Genomic DNA, 16,355 nt, shown 5'->3' with positions numbered 1-16,355 from the left:
CTCTGAGTTCAAGGGGAAGCTAAAAGTCTTTGTGGACGTGGTTCCCATTTCCAGTACTTATCCTCTTTGAATTCAGCCAGACACAAGCAGAGGTCAAAGAAGGAAGGAAGAAAATGAGATACACCACCACTACTAGAATTGCACCATCTCTCTACAGCAACCTCAGAGACCTGGGGCTGGGAAGTACAGTACAGGTTCAGTTCTGCCAGGAATGGTGCATTCCTTCCCACCTACAAAATCTTACTGAATGGGGGGAAAATCCCACCTGATTTTCCTCATACCACTTGGTACAAGTGCAATTACATCCTATTTGTATTGCTCAGGCACTGCTCTGCAATAGAGCACCAAATACCTTTTAGCCCATGGGAGTAAACTAAGAGTGCAGTAAAAATTACTCTGGGTTTCCGGGGTGCTTTTAGGGGGAGCATCACAGCAGGGAAGGAGCAGCTCACAGCCCCTTTGTGCAGGCTGCTATTCCAGCTGCTCTCGTATTAGGCCATACAGCACTGCCAGACTAATGCTTCTGCTAAAGCAACCTCCTACGTGATCAGCAATTAAGCTGTGAAGTCAGCCCCTTAATATTATGTTAACACAGTTCAGTATATTAAATGTAAAACAAGTCATAATTTTTAAAGGTACCTCGGCTTACTGAGTGTAAATGAAGGCAGCAGTAGGACTATCACAGCCACATGCAAATCACCTGCATTTTAAAGCTAACAATAGATTTTGCTTTATTGTTTTGGCATTTAACGAGTGGGAAAATAATAAATTAAGCCACATGGGGAATCCCTGGTGCTTTTACAAACTGAAGCCGTGCCCATTTGGAGAGAGAACATTCCCCATTTTTCTCCCTAGCTGCATTTCTCTTAACCCACCACCTTATTAAAGCTTATAGGGCAAAATTCTCTTCTCCTATTCCTCTGGCAGCTCTTAGTCCACATTCAGCTCTCCCTGCCTTCCTAGCTGTCTTTTATCCTGCGAGTGCTCTCTCTATAGACAAGAAACAGAAAAAGAGTAAAGACTGGTTGGGCCATAGGCAGTCAGAAGAAAGATGTTGTCATAGTTTTAGGAGGGCTACAATAGCTATTAGAGCAAGGACAGCTTTTTCTGCCCGTTATAATAGGGGATGCAGTCAGCAGCTACCAGTGCAAGGTCTATGGAAGAGGCAGCTGTGTTAGGTCAGCAGTAAGCAGGATCCATGCAGTAAAAACAACAGGGCCTCTGCAGCTGCCTGGTGTGCCACCATGCCAGGTACCAGCTATGACACCAGCACCAGACTTGTAACTCACTCAGCTCTTACTGATCAAAGCCCTGAGCCAAGTCAGGCTCAGCTGTGAAGATCATAGACTATCTTAAGGTGAAAAAAACCCATAAGTATTATAAAGATCTTTGCCATCTCAGACTGAACATGCAGGTGTTGATCTTGCAAATGACAATGTTTAGCTCTCTTTAGCTGAATATATTCAGTAGGCACCCCATGTAACTGAAAAATAAATCACATCATGGATGTTAAGTCATGGAAGCCATTCTAGATGTGTTGTCTCTAGGCTGTGTTTTTACAAGTCACCAGAAGGAAAATACACTGCTTCATTGCCTACACTGCTCCTCAGTGTGAACAAGCACAGGCAATCCCTGAGCAGAGCAGGCACACAAGTGCGTTCAGCACGTGCTTGCTTCTTGTCTTATCTGCAAGAAGTATCAATTATACATGTCCATGAACATATCCCTACCACCTGCGCTCCCCCAGGAACACTTTAACCAACACCAAAGGATGTAACAGAAATCAGGAACCAAGGTAAACCAGCCAGCCTAAAGTTAACACAGCGCTGCAGCATTAAGTGGCAAATTAAAATTGCCAGGGAGATTGAAAATTTAAACAAGACAAGCAACAGGAATGTAGAGAAAATACTTTGAACGGAAAGCTGCAAACCTCAGACAAGGCTGGAACATGCCTAGGGATAATTCTTCATCTTCCATCTCATGGCTCTGCACAATCTCTCAGAAAAGCCCCTGTAGTCTTGCCATACGTCTCTTCTATCAAATCTGCTGTTTGTCCTATTCAATGCATTTCATCTGTTGCGCGTAACATTTGCACTTACATGAGGAAACTGCAGATAGAAGGTTCATACAGCCTCTGAATACAGAAAGTGCTGCACAAGGATTATAGTTATTTTCATAATAATTCTCCACCACTGCCTATGTTTAAAGTCAGAGATAACTGGTGGCTGAACCAGACAAGCAGAACACATGCAAAAGCCCAGTTAGTTTCTTATCACCAAAGCTCTTACAAACACTGATGCATTAATGATTGTAAAACTAGGAGAAGAGCATTGGTCTGTACCCTGGCTCAGTTCAGCTGCGATGTAACTTGACTGATGCTGAGAATTACATGATTAACCTTGTCCATTCATCCCTCCTGTGCAGGAGAGGAAACAGGAACAAAGGCAGAGCACCTCTGTGGCTACCCTTATCTCAGCCCACAATGTCCCTTTGTAAACCTGACCAAGTCTCAGCTCAGGAATTAGGACATCCTAAGCTCAGGTCCAGCTGAGCATCAATCCTCCATGTGATGCTTTCTGTTACCCTGTTAGAAGATCTAGATGCTGCTTAAAACATGGGAAGTCTAAAAATGACATGAGAATAGACAGGGAAGGACTAAACAGCAAAATAAGTGTTTGGCTCTGCAAGAGATGCACAAACACACAAAAACAAGCTGGCTCTAGGAAGAGCTTTTCAGATTACTTGAATGTCTAAAAAAAATGGATTAAAATACCAATTCCCCCTATTATTTTTCGATAGTAGAAGCGCAGCACAGAACACCTCACTAGTGCCACAAACTACTTTTTCATTTCTGTTTTTGTTTCATGCTTCAATATCTTCTTCCAGCTGCTCATGTCTCCTTTTCCTTCTCCTCACTTTGATCTATTAGTTTTCCCCAGAAATGGGGTTTATAAATCATTGTAATGCAGCCTTGGGAAAGATGGTGCTTAGTGCAGGGAGAAATACATTGCAGCTAACAGCCACGGCAGGGAGGAAAACTCTCACCTCGTAGTGGGGCTTTGGCGACAGGTTACTGATGGCACTGGGTTATTTTATGTGTGCATTCATGCCATCAGGGGCAAGGCCGCAGGGAGTGCTGCCCATACCCCCCTTGCAATATTTCAAGCTTCCTTCTGCAGGCAAAAACAAACTGCTTGGGGGCTTGCAAGGGAAAGGGGTGAGGAAAAATTGCTAGAAGGAAAAAGGGAGGCAGGACAGGTGGGGATGGATCACTTAGTTCCTGCTTTTGCACGACAGCATCTTTTAAAAAGGGACTTTTGTCTCTAAAGCATCCTGAAAAGATGCAAATTTCATGCAAGTCCTATCTATTGGCAGCAGTGGCAGCATCCAGCTCACCCATGGACATTTCCACATGGGATTTGTGCCAAAGCTTTCATGTTCCCATTTTGCACTTGGGAAACTTCCCTGCTGGAGGCCTGTGGTCAAGGCTGAGCCCAGCATCACTCCACATTGAAGCTGGGGTGTACAGCAGGAGGAACCCCCTCAAGCACTGCCCCATTTTGGCCCCTATAAAGGCAGATGCAGACGCATCAGCTTATGGTGTTCAAAACTCATTTTGATTTGAAACCTAAGCTTTGGGCTCCTTTTTCTAGTCAGGTTCTTGAAAGCTGGCTACTGCTATTAAAGTAATGATCTAAAAGACAAAGCTGGGAGCAGTGCAAGTCTGAGTACCAGGTCACTGAGCAATCTCAAACAGCCATGCCAGGTCAAGTTGGTGCAATAGCTGCTGTAGTGTTTGTGGCATGACACTTTGGCCAGTCTGGAGTGAAGGCTGAATGACCCCTCAGCAAGAAGGGGTCCCCTGAGTGCCCTCCTGGGAACAAGAGTTAGTCCTAAACGCAGAAACCCCAGCATTGTCACAGAGCCAGAGAGACAAACCTCTGGGAGCAGAGGTTTAGGTACTTACCTCCTGCCCTGGAGTGCAGCACAGATTAGGGGAACCTATTACCAGCCCTATTTAATTAGGGAGGAAGTCTTCATATCCTCCTAAGAGCATCACAATCACACACAAGCTACAGGCTCTTAGAAGCACTTTCTATGTTTTTAGGATCACCAGCTCCTAATAAGACCACCCCAGGCAGACACACCATCCTTTAGTTTCAAAAGCACACAAAAGAGACACCATGCTGGAATCTTACCTCTATCTTTAACAAAGCATTACCCCCTCCTCACCCTCTTCCCCATAATTGCCTTGTTATTGTCATTGGTGCCATTGTTCATTGGCTCGGCTGTAGAGAGGCCCGAGGGAGCAGTTCTGCCTTAGCTAAACCAATATCTCCTGCAATAACCCCCTGCAGTTTCCCCTTTGCTATCCCATGTTGAATAAATCCTCCATCTCTGTTTGCTGAATGATCATAAAGATATGATTGAAGTTTCAGATTTATGGTTTCCTTCGAATCAAGGAGCAACTCCAATAATGCCAGAGCCTGTTTGCTGACTGCTTTTGACAAGATAGAAGTAAAGGGAGATTTGTAAGAGCAGCAACAGGAATGCAAAGATTAAAGCAAGGTATTTTCTAGACATGCAGCACACGCACATGCAGTCATGTGTAGGGGTTGAATTCACACCCACACTTCCAGAGCATCCTCCGTGCAAGGACCTCACAGTGATTCCCAAGCACCCTGCAAGGCAGCATGTGCACACAATATTTTACTCTAACAGCAAATCTGTCTCAAGTAACCACACAAGGGACCCACAAGAATTGGTTGCCTAGTAAAGGAGGATCCTAACTAAAGATCTCACACAACTGTACTGTACAACTACTCTGAAGTGGTTGCTGAAGGCTGGAAGAGAGCTGTATATTAAAGTGGTCCTTACTGTCAGCTTCACTCTCCATATCCCATGAGTTCCCACTGAACTGTGTTAATGCAATCCTCTAGATGCCTAGGATGCTTTTTGGGGAGCTCAGAAAAACCCTCTTGCTCTTACAAGATAACATCCCAGCCGTTTCCTCTGATCAAAGCACCAACACCCCAAAAAACAAACAAAGCAGCATTAGGCTTCCAGGCAAAAGCAGCTGCCTCCTGAAAACACCCAGCTTGCTCCTTCCCATTGAGAAAATAGCTTCCAAAAGCAAACCCAGGGGATCTGGTGCATGACTGTGAGCTTCAGGCAGGGGATGGTTATCACCTTCCCTGGTGCTTCTGTCTTGGACTGAGCATCAAAACCCTCCTTTCCCCATCAGCCCAGCCCAGCAGCATTTAGTGAGCCATTTCCATCATAAAATCTGTAGTCCAGGAACTGTATATCACGGAGCACACTGCTGTTCAGATTCAGGACAATATTAATCTTTATGAGCAAAGCTGCAGTGAAATCAAAGTTTGTGACTTTGGTGCCAAAATCTGAACAGAAGCAAAAATCCATCCCCTCCAGCCCTGTGGCTGCAGCACATTTGCTATTCCCTGGTTCACAGCCATTTATGCTCATTCTCATTTCAACAAAAACCTATAAAACTCTTACAGCACGATGCAGTCCGAAATTAAATGCACTTTAACATCCCTATATAACAAGGGAGTCTTTGCTCTTTTAAATTAATGCGTGTAGCTGAGAAGGGAACCTTTCCTGGAAAATTTATTCCACTTTATTTGAAGACAGAAAACCCCACCTTGTCCCACCTTCTCTGAGAGCGAAGATTATTTTGTGTGTTATAATGAAGAATTTGTAATAACGAGAGCATCGTGTGTTAGACTAACTACGAAGCGTACAACAGAAGGCTTCTGTGAGCAGCACTGTTTGTGTGATGTATGGTAATATTTTTCCTCAGTGCATTACAAAAGAAAAAAGCAAGATAAAAATATCTTCCATTTTCTCCCTAATTTGTAGTTTTCTGGTGTTAGCAAGGCTTATAAGACACATGCTCCCAATTAGCTGCTCCTCTTAATTTAAATGCTTCATAAATTATCTCCTGCGCTTGTGGATTATCACTTCATAATGCGAGTTAGCATTTAAATAAATAGCTGCGATGTAGGAAATTAGAGAGGTTTACAGTCTGAGACAGCAGCATAATGAAGGAAAATACCACAGCAGCTGAACAGGGGTTGGGAGAGATGTGATGAGACAGAGAATTTTTTTTCCCTTTACCTTTTAGCAACCAAATTTGGACTGCTGCAGGGAAAATATGGGTCAGAACTCCAGCAGAGCAGGAGCCTTTTGTAATGGCTGAGCAGAAAAGGGAACATAGAGAATTCTTGAGTGCCTAAAACATCTGATTTAGCAAATATGATGCAATTATGAAGTGACTTCTTTGGGCCAACTCTTGGTTGCCTCACAAGGTAGCTCTTTTGAAAGCAATTGAGCTACTCTTGTACATCACCTGAGCAGAATCTGACCCCTCATGTTCTAGCCTTCCAAAAAAATACAGGACTGGAAAGGAAAACAATAGAACAAAGCAAAGCTGAAGTCACATTGAGGAAATTAGGTGCAGAAAGCAATGAGGAGTCAGATGTAGGATTATGGTGAATTTTAGAAAGAATATCTCTTTCAAAGATAACAAGCATTAATTTGTAAGCCAGGTAACTTCTGCCACGTTTTTAGCACCATTAGTAAGATCAACCCATAGGCAATGATAGTTTTTAACCATTGGCAGCAATTTCCCAGTGCTATTTCAGCCCAGTTTCACAATTATTGTCATAAACGTAGACCATTAGGAAGCAGGGCAAGGAAAAACCTCACAGCTCCTTGGGGGAATAAGGCTCTCTCCAGTGCTTGCTGGTCTCGCCTTTGGTGTCACTGCTTCTTTTTCTGCCACAGGAAAAATCCCTGGGCGAGATCCTGCCAGGAGTCAATCACACTTGACTGCTACTGACTTCTTTGGGAGCTGAAGGCAGAGGCACTGGCAGGCTCAGGACCCTTTGGTGTTTGTCTTGCAGAGCGCCCAAGGTTGAGCACTGCAGCTATCGGGGAAGTTCAGCTATTATAGCTCCCTGCTTGCTCACACAGAAGTCCCAACATGTCAAAATCATGGGTGCATTTTCAAAACCACATGAAAATCATAGCCTTGACAGCCTTGACCAAAGTCCAGCCTTAGGCAGGAATAAAGTTATTAGTTACCTTATTTCCCAGAGAAAGTCTGACACATTAGGATTTCACAGTAACTGGCTGTAACTGTAATGGGCAGGGTGTGATTTTGCTCACTAGGTTTTGCAGTTAAATTTCAGCATACTGAATACATTTTGCTGTAGGACAGAGGAAATTATTCGGGCAGATTCCTGATTTAGCATAAGACCCTCTGTGCTTAATGGGAGTTCTGTCTAACTGACAGCACAATTTGGATCTTCATTGTATTTAATATGCTTCAAAAGCAGGGGTCAGATTGTCTCATCATTTACATCCATACAACCATGTTAATCCCATGAGAACTATAGAGTAGAAGCTCAGGACAACCTGTAACTGACTCAATTTTCTCGGCTTAGCATCGTTCAGCTAATTTGTCTAGCAATGTGCTCCAAATGCTTGTGGATACAATTCCAGTTCTTCTCAAGTCAACAGGACATGGGCAATGACTGAAATCTGTTGGAAGGTTTCTGCTGGATATCTCAGGACACATTGATGGAGCTTCTAGCCATTGCTTGGGTAAGATGCATTTCACCCTGCAGAGAGTTCAAGTCAGCACAGCAGGAACCCTGTTTCATCCTATAGTCTTCTATTCCAACACAGAGTGTTTAGAAAGTGAAAAAGGGACCCTTCTGACTCAAACCAACACCTGAAAGGTTACAAATGGCCACAAGTGCTACAGGCTTCTTCTGTGCTTAGAGCCTGAAATGCCTCTAATTGCCTGGAGTATGAGGACTCAAACCAACTCTTCTGTCCCAAATGCAAGAGCTTTTCAGGTCTAAGAAAAACCTGGCAGAGGTGTTGGGTGCTGAATGCAGGAAATAGGACTGGAAACCCTGAGACTTGATGCCTTCAGGGAGATGGTGCCACTCTTTACAGAATCACTTTTTCTGCTAAAAGGGTATTTTAAATAATAAAATTGGAAGCTGCTGCATATATCTTCCCAACTGATCTACTAATCATATTTCTTCAAGTTTTATATCCCTGACCCTTGTAAAGGGATTGCAAGAAGGCATTTTTTAAGCTGCATTTTAATAAGTCAATATGAAAGCTCAAAATTATTTAAAGCTTCTTAAATAGGATTATATTTGATTTCTTGTGGGAATAGTGGGGGATAGTCTAGTAAAGATGTTCTGTCCTGCTGAGGTTTTATTACATTAAAGAAACAGCATCCTTTTTTAACAGCAAAAACTTTACTTATACTCTAATGAAAACAGATTATTCTGGGCATGAGGTGACTGAAGTTGATAAATTCCTGCATCTGTGATCAGAGATTAGAGTTTCTCCTTGAGTGAAATCTGAGAGATTCCAGAATCAGAGGTTTGCCCAAATTTAACAAGTTGTCTGTTAGTCTGAAATACTTGAATATTTTGTCCTAGGAGATACCACAAGTGTATTGACTTCAGGAAAACTCTACCGTGAAATAACAGGTAGCTCTCAAAGCAGCCAGTATCCCATTTGCAGTCTGGGATTAAATTTGGCCCTCAGAACCAGAGATCTGGGCAACTGGGGGAACTATTTTGCTATACAGGGAATGTGTCCACATTCAGTCTGTTCAAAAAGACCCACAGCTGAATTCTTACTTGTGTTCAACTCCTTTAATATCATTGTGGCTTATATGGAGGCTATGCTGGCAGCATTTAGCCTAATATGTTCTATAGTGCTCAAATAAATGCAGAAGGAAAAAATTAAAGCTACCTGCCTGGAGTTGAAGGAGCCAGCAGGAAGTTATACAGTGTCAAGAGCAGCTTCACGAAGTTGAGTTGTGCTGGATGTAATCTGGGACAGCATCTGGCTTTAAGATCGTAAGGGGATTTTTCTTGTAGCAGATGGGGAGGTTTGTAGAACAGATACTAGTAAGGATGAAACACGAAGTAAAGGTCAGAACTGCTGGAAGGGGAAACTATTTTTTTCTTGAAAGGAAAACATTGTGCAAACTCTTTAAGCTTTAGAGAATATTCTCATCCTCAAATAACCCCCTTCCTTTTCTCAGCTGAACCTCAGTGCTCCCACTGAAGCCAACAGACACTGAGCAAAAGCATTCCTTGGCAGAATTTGACTTAAAGGTTTGCAACACAGCGTGTACCCCCCAAGGTTGTGATTCCCTGGGAAATGACAGCCCCACTACACCCTTTGCATCTACTCCCTAGAGGCCCCACATGTCCCTGGGGAGTCAAATGCAAAGATAGTAAAATGACTTCTTTTTTTGCCAAGGTGCTATGCATTATTCTGCCCATATTCTCCCCAAATCTCCCAGAACTGCTGCAAAGACTGAATTATTCCTCTGATTTGCCACCCTGATCTGTCCATACACACCTCCATTTTTTCCCCTGATGTTACATAGAGGAAGAGCAAAGAAATGTCTCTTCACGTTCAGCTGATCCACAGCCACCCCATGCTGTACCAAACCTCTCTGCCACTGTGTCCCTATGCATCCTCAAATCTCTTCCAGGCTCATTCTGCCTCAGAGACAAATGGTGGTTGTAGCTAAAGAAAGATCAGGAATAGTTAAGACCTCAGTCTAGCAGTAGCTGTAAAATGCACCCATCTTCATTTAGCCCAAAAAACACATTCTTCCTGCCAGCAGCTTTGTCTTAGGACCTTCAGTGCTGGCATGAACCTTACACAGGCACAAATTTATCTTAAAGTCAGGAGCAGAAGATCATTTTCATTATTTCCATCTCAGTTATAGTCAAACGTACCAGTGAGCCTCAGCCTTTGGGGCTGTACTTGGGCTGCCTGCTCCCAGTGTTGAGACTGTTGGCAGAATCAGCACAAACAGCACAACTAGGGAAGGCTTTGGCGATTTATCAGTGCTGAAGTAATTCATACGGACACAAAGGCACTGAGGAGCTCAGGGTCCAGCAGGTGCCCCCAAAGACCCAAGAGTTATACGGTACCATATACGAACAGCAACAGACTTGGGAACTGGCTCCCTAGCAAAAAACATCCTTGTTCCTCCAAAACCACTTTCAAACAGCAGAAACAGGAAGCCCTGTTATAGAGAAAGGTGATTTTAACAGTTGTGATACCTTATTGCTTAAATTGTCCCTTTAACAGCATACTATTTTCTAACTCAATAAAGAATGATCAGTATCCAGAGTCCCAGATTTCTAGGCAAACAGTATTATTCAATAGAAACCTAGAAGGCGAATATATTCATAAAGACAAATGGAAGTATTGTGCACGCAAATACTTTCATATCTGCCTGGCCCTTTAAAACTAAAATGACAAGAGTTCATTTGCATTTAGATCTCTTTGGCTCCCTCTTTTCATCTAAAGACAAATCCTCACAAAGGCTGCTTAATTAGACCAAATTAGATTTCCACCTAGTGGCTTGTCATTCATTAGAAAACGCTGTTCTTTTTTCTGTTTTGGTAATTATAGGCTGGTCTCGCAGTGTTCACTTCAGGCTCAAAGTATGACTTGCATTCATGATTTTGTGCAGATGAGAGGAAAATTATTCAGTTACATCAAGTCTGCCCATTTTACAAGTTGGATAAAGACCATCGATGGAGTCTTTTATGTAATGGGGTATACTCTTTCCTAAGTCTTTAATGATTAATTGTAATAGCATATCTCATGGCAATTTTCAAGACTAAAAGCTAAGTACAAACAGTTTGCACATGAAGCTACTGTATCAGATAGCGGGTGTCTTTCCTTAAATATGGGTTTCTGTGTCAGGGACCTGTGGGCATGGCCCTCACTTCTTGGTGTGACAGCCCTACTGTGAGCAGACAAGATGGGATGGGGCAGGTTGGTGTCTGGGATTAGATAAGTAGAACCCTGGGCAGGAAGCACCATTTGCCTTCTCTAACCCACTGAGGGGGACACCTGTGTCCCACTGTTCTTCAGTCCTCTGCTGTTGGCATTACACAAAGAGTAGCTTCTAGAGGGGAGAATCTTCCCGATTTAGACCCGACACTCAACAATCTGTATCTAAGTAAGGCTTCAGCTCCCAGTGTGGGTCAGTCAGGAGAACAGGTTGGTGCATACTGCGTGTGTAGACATACTGTTAGCTGTGTCTCTAGCCTGCCTGGAGTATTTGTAATGAAATGAGTTAAACTCACAGTAAGATCCTTGATCTTCACTGTTCCTGACTCTGAGGGCACCAGTTTGCCCAGCCACTCTCTCTGGAATATTCTCACACCACTGGGGGACACTGTAATAATTCAATCTCCCACTCTGAGCACAGAGCACTGGGAGCAGTCCACTTCTCTCCACAACCCAAGCTCCATTCTCTTTGCTGTCCTGCATGAGCGCACTGATCCCGTGCCTCAGTTTCCCCACTACTACTGCAGGATTAATGCTCAATGCTGTGTTTTGATGCTTAATAAAGCAGGGCCAGATTTTGTAGTCCTTCAGCAAGGAGAGCTTCCTTTGACTCTGACCTTTACTGTTTATGAAAACATGAAAGATAACTGCCAACTTACTATTTATAATCTTCTTGGGAGTGGAAGTTACAAGCAGTTAGTGGCAGGCAGCCCAGCAGCTGCCAGCCCCTGCTAGGATCTCTTCTGCACTAACAAATCCAGATTTCCAGGTGTGGTTTTATCACATCCTTGTTTTCCCAACCATTTTCTGTGTAAGAGAAAGTTTTTCCCTCCACCTTTAAAAAAATCTCATCAAATTTGCCTTTCTCAAAACACTGAACATTCCCTTTCTCATCTACCTAAACCTGATGTTGAGTTACTGTCCCCCAGAGGCTTTCAGTAGCTCAGTTCTGATGTATCCCTGCACTTTGTAGCTCACTGCCTTCTTAGAGTGTAATCAAACATCAAGCTAAGTAGCAAATAAATCTCCCGATCTCATAAGCTGCACAGCAAGATCATGTAAATGCAAATGAAGGGCTTGATTTCAAGCTGTCGCGGGGGGAAGGAGGGAAAAATGCTGGGCCTTGTCACTGCAATCACTTCACTCTGAAAGTGCAGTAAATCTGCAATAATAATAGTAATGGCAGCGTGATGGGAGGCTTTACTGTACAAGGGGGTGTAATGAAAAGGGGAACAGAAGGTAGGGAAGGAAGCAGAGCCTGGCAGGCTGGAAATGCACCGGCGCAGGGTTTGCAGGCATCCGCAGGGGAAAGCCATCGAGGAGGGGACAGGGCAGCCCCAGGTGAGTGGATTTGCCCAGCATCCCCCTCCCAGTAAAGGGCTGCCTCAAATACAGGGATTAAATACCCATGCCTCCATCTCTCACTGTACCTCTCTCTGCACAGAGACATCTCCTACCCCTCTTGCAGTCTCAGTCCTCTCTAGAACATAGGTGCAATATTTGTTGATGGGCCATAAATACGAGCAGATGAAACATACAAGTCTTGCAACAATGCAACAAAACCTAGAATCCTTTAAGGTTTTGTACTTCTTACACCTTTGCAATGCATCCACCTCTGACAGATCCATGTGCAAGCCTTCCTCTTCCTTCACATCATTTTCCAGCACCATTAGACACTCAAATGCAAATCCAGGGCTCAAATCCAGGGCTGCACCAGTCAGAAGCTACCTGGCAAAGGCCAGGGAGCTCTCCATATACCCAATGCCACTCACTTCTCAGCCAACCAGGGTATTCCCACTGTTCAAACATCCCCACCACTGCACTGCAGTCAGTCTGAGCATGGCATCCTCCAAACCCAGTTCAGGTACACCTGGATCAACCATGAAAATTATTGTGTCCAGGGGGAAAGAATTCATTAGCTGAGTCCTTAAAGACAGTTTGAGAGAGCAAACAAAGCCTCAGGACACATCTCTCACAGCTCTGGGAGGAGGTGATGATCTCTGCAGGATGCTCAGGGAATGCTTCAGGAAGAAGTCTAGAGTTGTCTTTTCCAAACGGGCAGGATAAACAGTATTTAAGATGCTGGATTTTCCACGCTGAGGTCGTAAAGGGAGAAAACTTGCAGAAGGAACCCAGAGAAAATTAGGACCGCCTGGGATGTAGGGAGAGAGGTTTTAATTAGAGCCAAGAGGTGGGAAATAAGGCAGAGAAATGACATCTTAATGAGGTTTAATGAAGTTGTCTGCTGATGGGCACAGCTGTCAGACAGATCTGTATTCTAGCCAAGCAGCTTTGTGACAGGCTAAACCTGAACACAGGGAACAGTGCTGGAACTGGAGAAGAAAAAAAGGACCTTCTGCATCAACTTTGGCTCACTCTCCCTGCTGCTCTACAGCACAGCTCTCCTACAATGCCCCAGGACAAACAAATGAAATCAGCCCATGAGGCTGCAACAGCATTTTGCTAATTTATGAATGAGAAAGGCTGTAATCTTGGATTACACTGAGCAAGAATCATCCCTGCTTCCTCCCATCTTTGCCTTTATGGGGAAAAGATGTTGGCAGGCAACCAGAGCCCTCCGAGTCTGTTGACTCTCTTCAAGCACAGCTTCTCTCCATGTTCAATGTATCAGACCAGGTTCCTTTTTTTATTATTACTTATCCAGCATCTTCAGCTTTCTTTATTCAGTGCAAAGAGACTGTAAATGCCATCCGATCATAAAAGGAAACAGAGTGCACTCATTTGGCAATGGACTAAACACCCAACTGTGGAATCTTTAAATCCCCTTATTTCTTCTGTTCTACAGAGCTCTGCATTCAAGGGTCTGGAAGCAGTTTTACCACAGGTTACAAGCCTCTCTCCTTACCTGCAGTTTCCTCCCATCTGCCACACCTTTGCCATCATAGCAGATTTCTGACCTCACTTAGCTGATTCAGTATCAGAACGTGATCCCTGAAAAGAGCCTTTCCGCATGCATCTGAGAAACATAATGGCATTCCCCTTGTATACTCGTGACAACCAATCTAAAAGCAAGCTGGTGTACAAATGCCTGTAAATACAGAAGAAATAGATCAGCAATGAAAGCTACTTTATCATCCCTGGCACCAGTTTCTATGCTTTGCACGAGCTCCCTAACTCACACACAGCATGCACATATGGTTTAGCACTGTCATGTGGCATTTCAGTTGTGGTAGCACTAAAAGCCTGCTCACTCTTATGCTCAGTGCTGGACACATCTGCAAGGGACTGTCTCTTCCTCTGCTAGAGGTTCACAGGAGGCAGCTAGGGGAATGCAGACATGTTATGCACAGGTTGTATCAGATAACAGAGCTGATTGCTTTCAAAAAGGTGTTTGCAACAAGGGATTTGTAGCTTTGCACAAGGCAAGGAGCCTGGTGGGGGTTTTGAGCCTATCAAAGGATCTTAGCATGTCCAGAAGACTCATTCTCTGGTGAACTTGTGCTCCTAAGAGTCATGGAAATACCATACTTGCTTTAGGGTATAACAAGTGCATGGACTAAACAGGCTAAAATGAGCCACCTCCCTGCCAGACCTGAGAAGCAAGACCCTGGGTTTACCTGAAAGCATCACTGAACAGGTTTACAGGACCAGTAACCCCAAACTGGCAAAGCTGACAGGCAGCTCGTCAGGATTTGCAAAGGGGCAGAGCCGTTGTCACAACCCAGACAAGTCACTCAGGCAACTAGGCATGATCTCACCCCTGAGCACACTGGTGGGAAGTCAGTGACACAGTCACTGTGTGCTTTTATAGAGAGAGGAGCTGAGAAACTCCAAACTGAATGCACAAAAAAAATGGCTTCGGACAAAAAAGTCTGAGGAAGTACAAGCAAATTCTAGAGGCCTCAACAGAGAGCCCTCTGGAAGGGCACCTGGTTTGGGCACGGGTTATTAACCTTTGCTCTCCAGGCAAAACTGGCTCAGCCTGCACCGAGGGTGATGCAGAACAGCCCAAGCTGCTTGGCAGCATCATGCACACTTGGTGAGTACCCTTTAACAGCACATTGGATAGGGACCACCAGGCTGGCAGCATACAGCTCTGAGGCCCTGGCCAGGGTTTGCATATTGCTGGCTGGAGCAGAATATAAATGTGGGTTTGGATGATGTTCCTATACGAGCAGCTACAGTAAGCTGTGGTCCTTGTCAGTCACTCTACAGCCTCAAACCGCCATAGTGGCAAGTTGGAGATGGTTCATTTTCAGTCTTACTCTTTTACTCAGTCCTTGCAGAAAGGGCTGCATTTGATTCAGCTTCTTCTGATCCAGAGAGTGTTCACTCTGGAGTGTAATAACAGTCATCTCAATGTTAATATTCAATGATTCACCACAAGAAGCACTACAGTAGGATTTCAGCACTCCCAACAAGATCTGCAAATACCTACAACATCCTTCCCATGGAAAATAACCTGTCTCAATGCATCCACACCATACCTCAGGGTTCCAGAGGACCCTGCTCCAGCTTCCCCTAGCAGGAGCTCACAGACCCAAGCTGCCAGGCTCTCGTCCCTTCCCTCCTCCAATACCTCCCTTTCAAGCAGCAATAAGGTTTCAAGACACACACATCCTGCAGTGACTTCACCATGGAGATGGGAGGGTAGAGACAAAGGGGTGAGGGGAGGTCAGTTAATCCCACAGACACCACCAGGCTGGGACACACAGGGGCTGGGGAAGAGTTCATTTAAAAACTAAATAAAAATGAGGTCATTGAGCTCAAGTTCTCTTTTCTATGCTATAAACCCCAGGCTCTGCTCCCCCTTCTTCATTCCTCTTATCCTCCCCTGCAACATGCCTTGCGTCTTGATTATTCACAGGCAGGAGTGGCAATGTGATTGTGCTTGGGGAAATTTACATCAGTTTTCTAGGAAGAGGCACAACTTAGAAATAACCCAAAAGGAAAGCTAAGACTTGGCACAGTCTCCCCAGCAGAACCTACAGGGGGGCATCCCAGCTGAGGAGAGATTAGCCAGACAAGGACACTTCAGGTCTGTATATACTGGGTTAGGATCCCTGTTTTCAGCAAGGATAGGTACAAACTTGTGTGAATTCAGCTCTAGGGAAGCCTCGTGGCCACCAGTTCTTTTGCACTGTGACACTTGTGCAGTGGGATTCAAATCCTGCCGCTTGTGGCCATGTTTGGTTACAAATCTATGTTTTCAGAGACTTAAGCTAATCAGGAAAGGTCTTTACACTTCTCCTTTAACTTCGCTCTTCCACAGGCAGAACTGGGGAAGCCCCAGAGAAACTGCTACACCCTGCCAGGCACTGATTTTGCATATGGGTTGTACACCAAGAGGACAGATGGAGGAGTCCCTGAAGGTATGACACCACCACTAAAATACAGACCTGCAACAAAATCCTAATGCTGGCAGGGAATCTCATCTCCTTCCCAGTGCTCTTTAATACTTCTCATCAAGCTGGAGGAGAAGAAATCCAACATTCCCCACTTTAATT

At 44.4% G+C, this 16,355-nt stretch overlaps 1 protein-coding gene across 1 annotated transcript in view; it reads left to right on the top strand.

Moving 5' to 3' along the window:
- CFAP77 (cilia and flagella associated protein 77) overlaps nt 1–16,355 on the top strand; it is a 60,457-nt gene that overhangs the window by 20,327 nt on the left and 23,775 nt on the right. The window contains exon 3 of the mRNA XM_034067730.1: nt 16,121–16,220. Within this exon, the coding sequence (XP_033923621.1) occupies nt 16,121–16,220 (100 nt within the window). The remainder of the gene's footprint in view (nt 1–16,120; nt 16,221–16,355) is intronic.

This window comes from Melopsittacus undulatus, chromosome 11 (assembly GCF_012275295.1).
Source record: "Melopsittacus undulatus isolate bMelUnd1 chromosome 11, bMelUnd1.mat.Z, whole genome shotgun sequence".
Lineage (NCBI taxonomy): Eukaryota > Metazoa > Chordata > Aves > Psittaciformes > Psittaculidae > Melopsittacus > Melopsittacus undulatus.
Note: the sequence above shows the minus strand (reverse complement) of the source record. Positions and strands in the feature narration are given on the sequence as shown.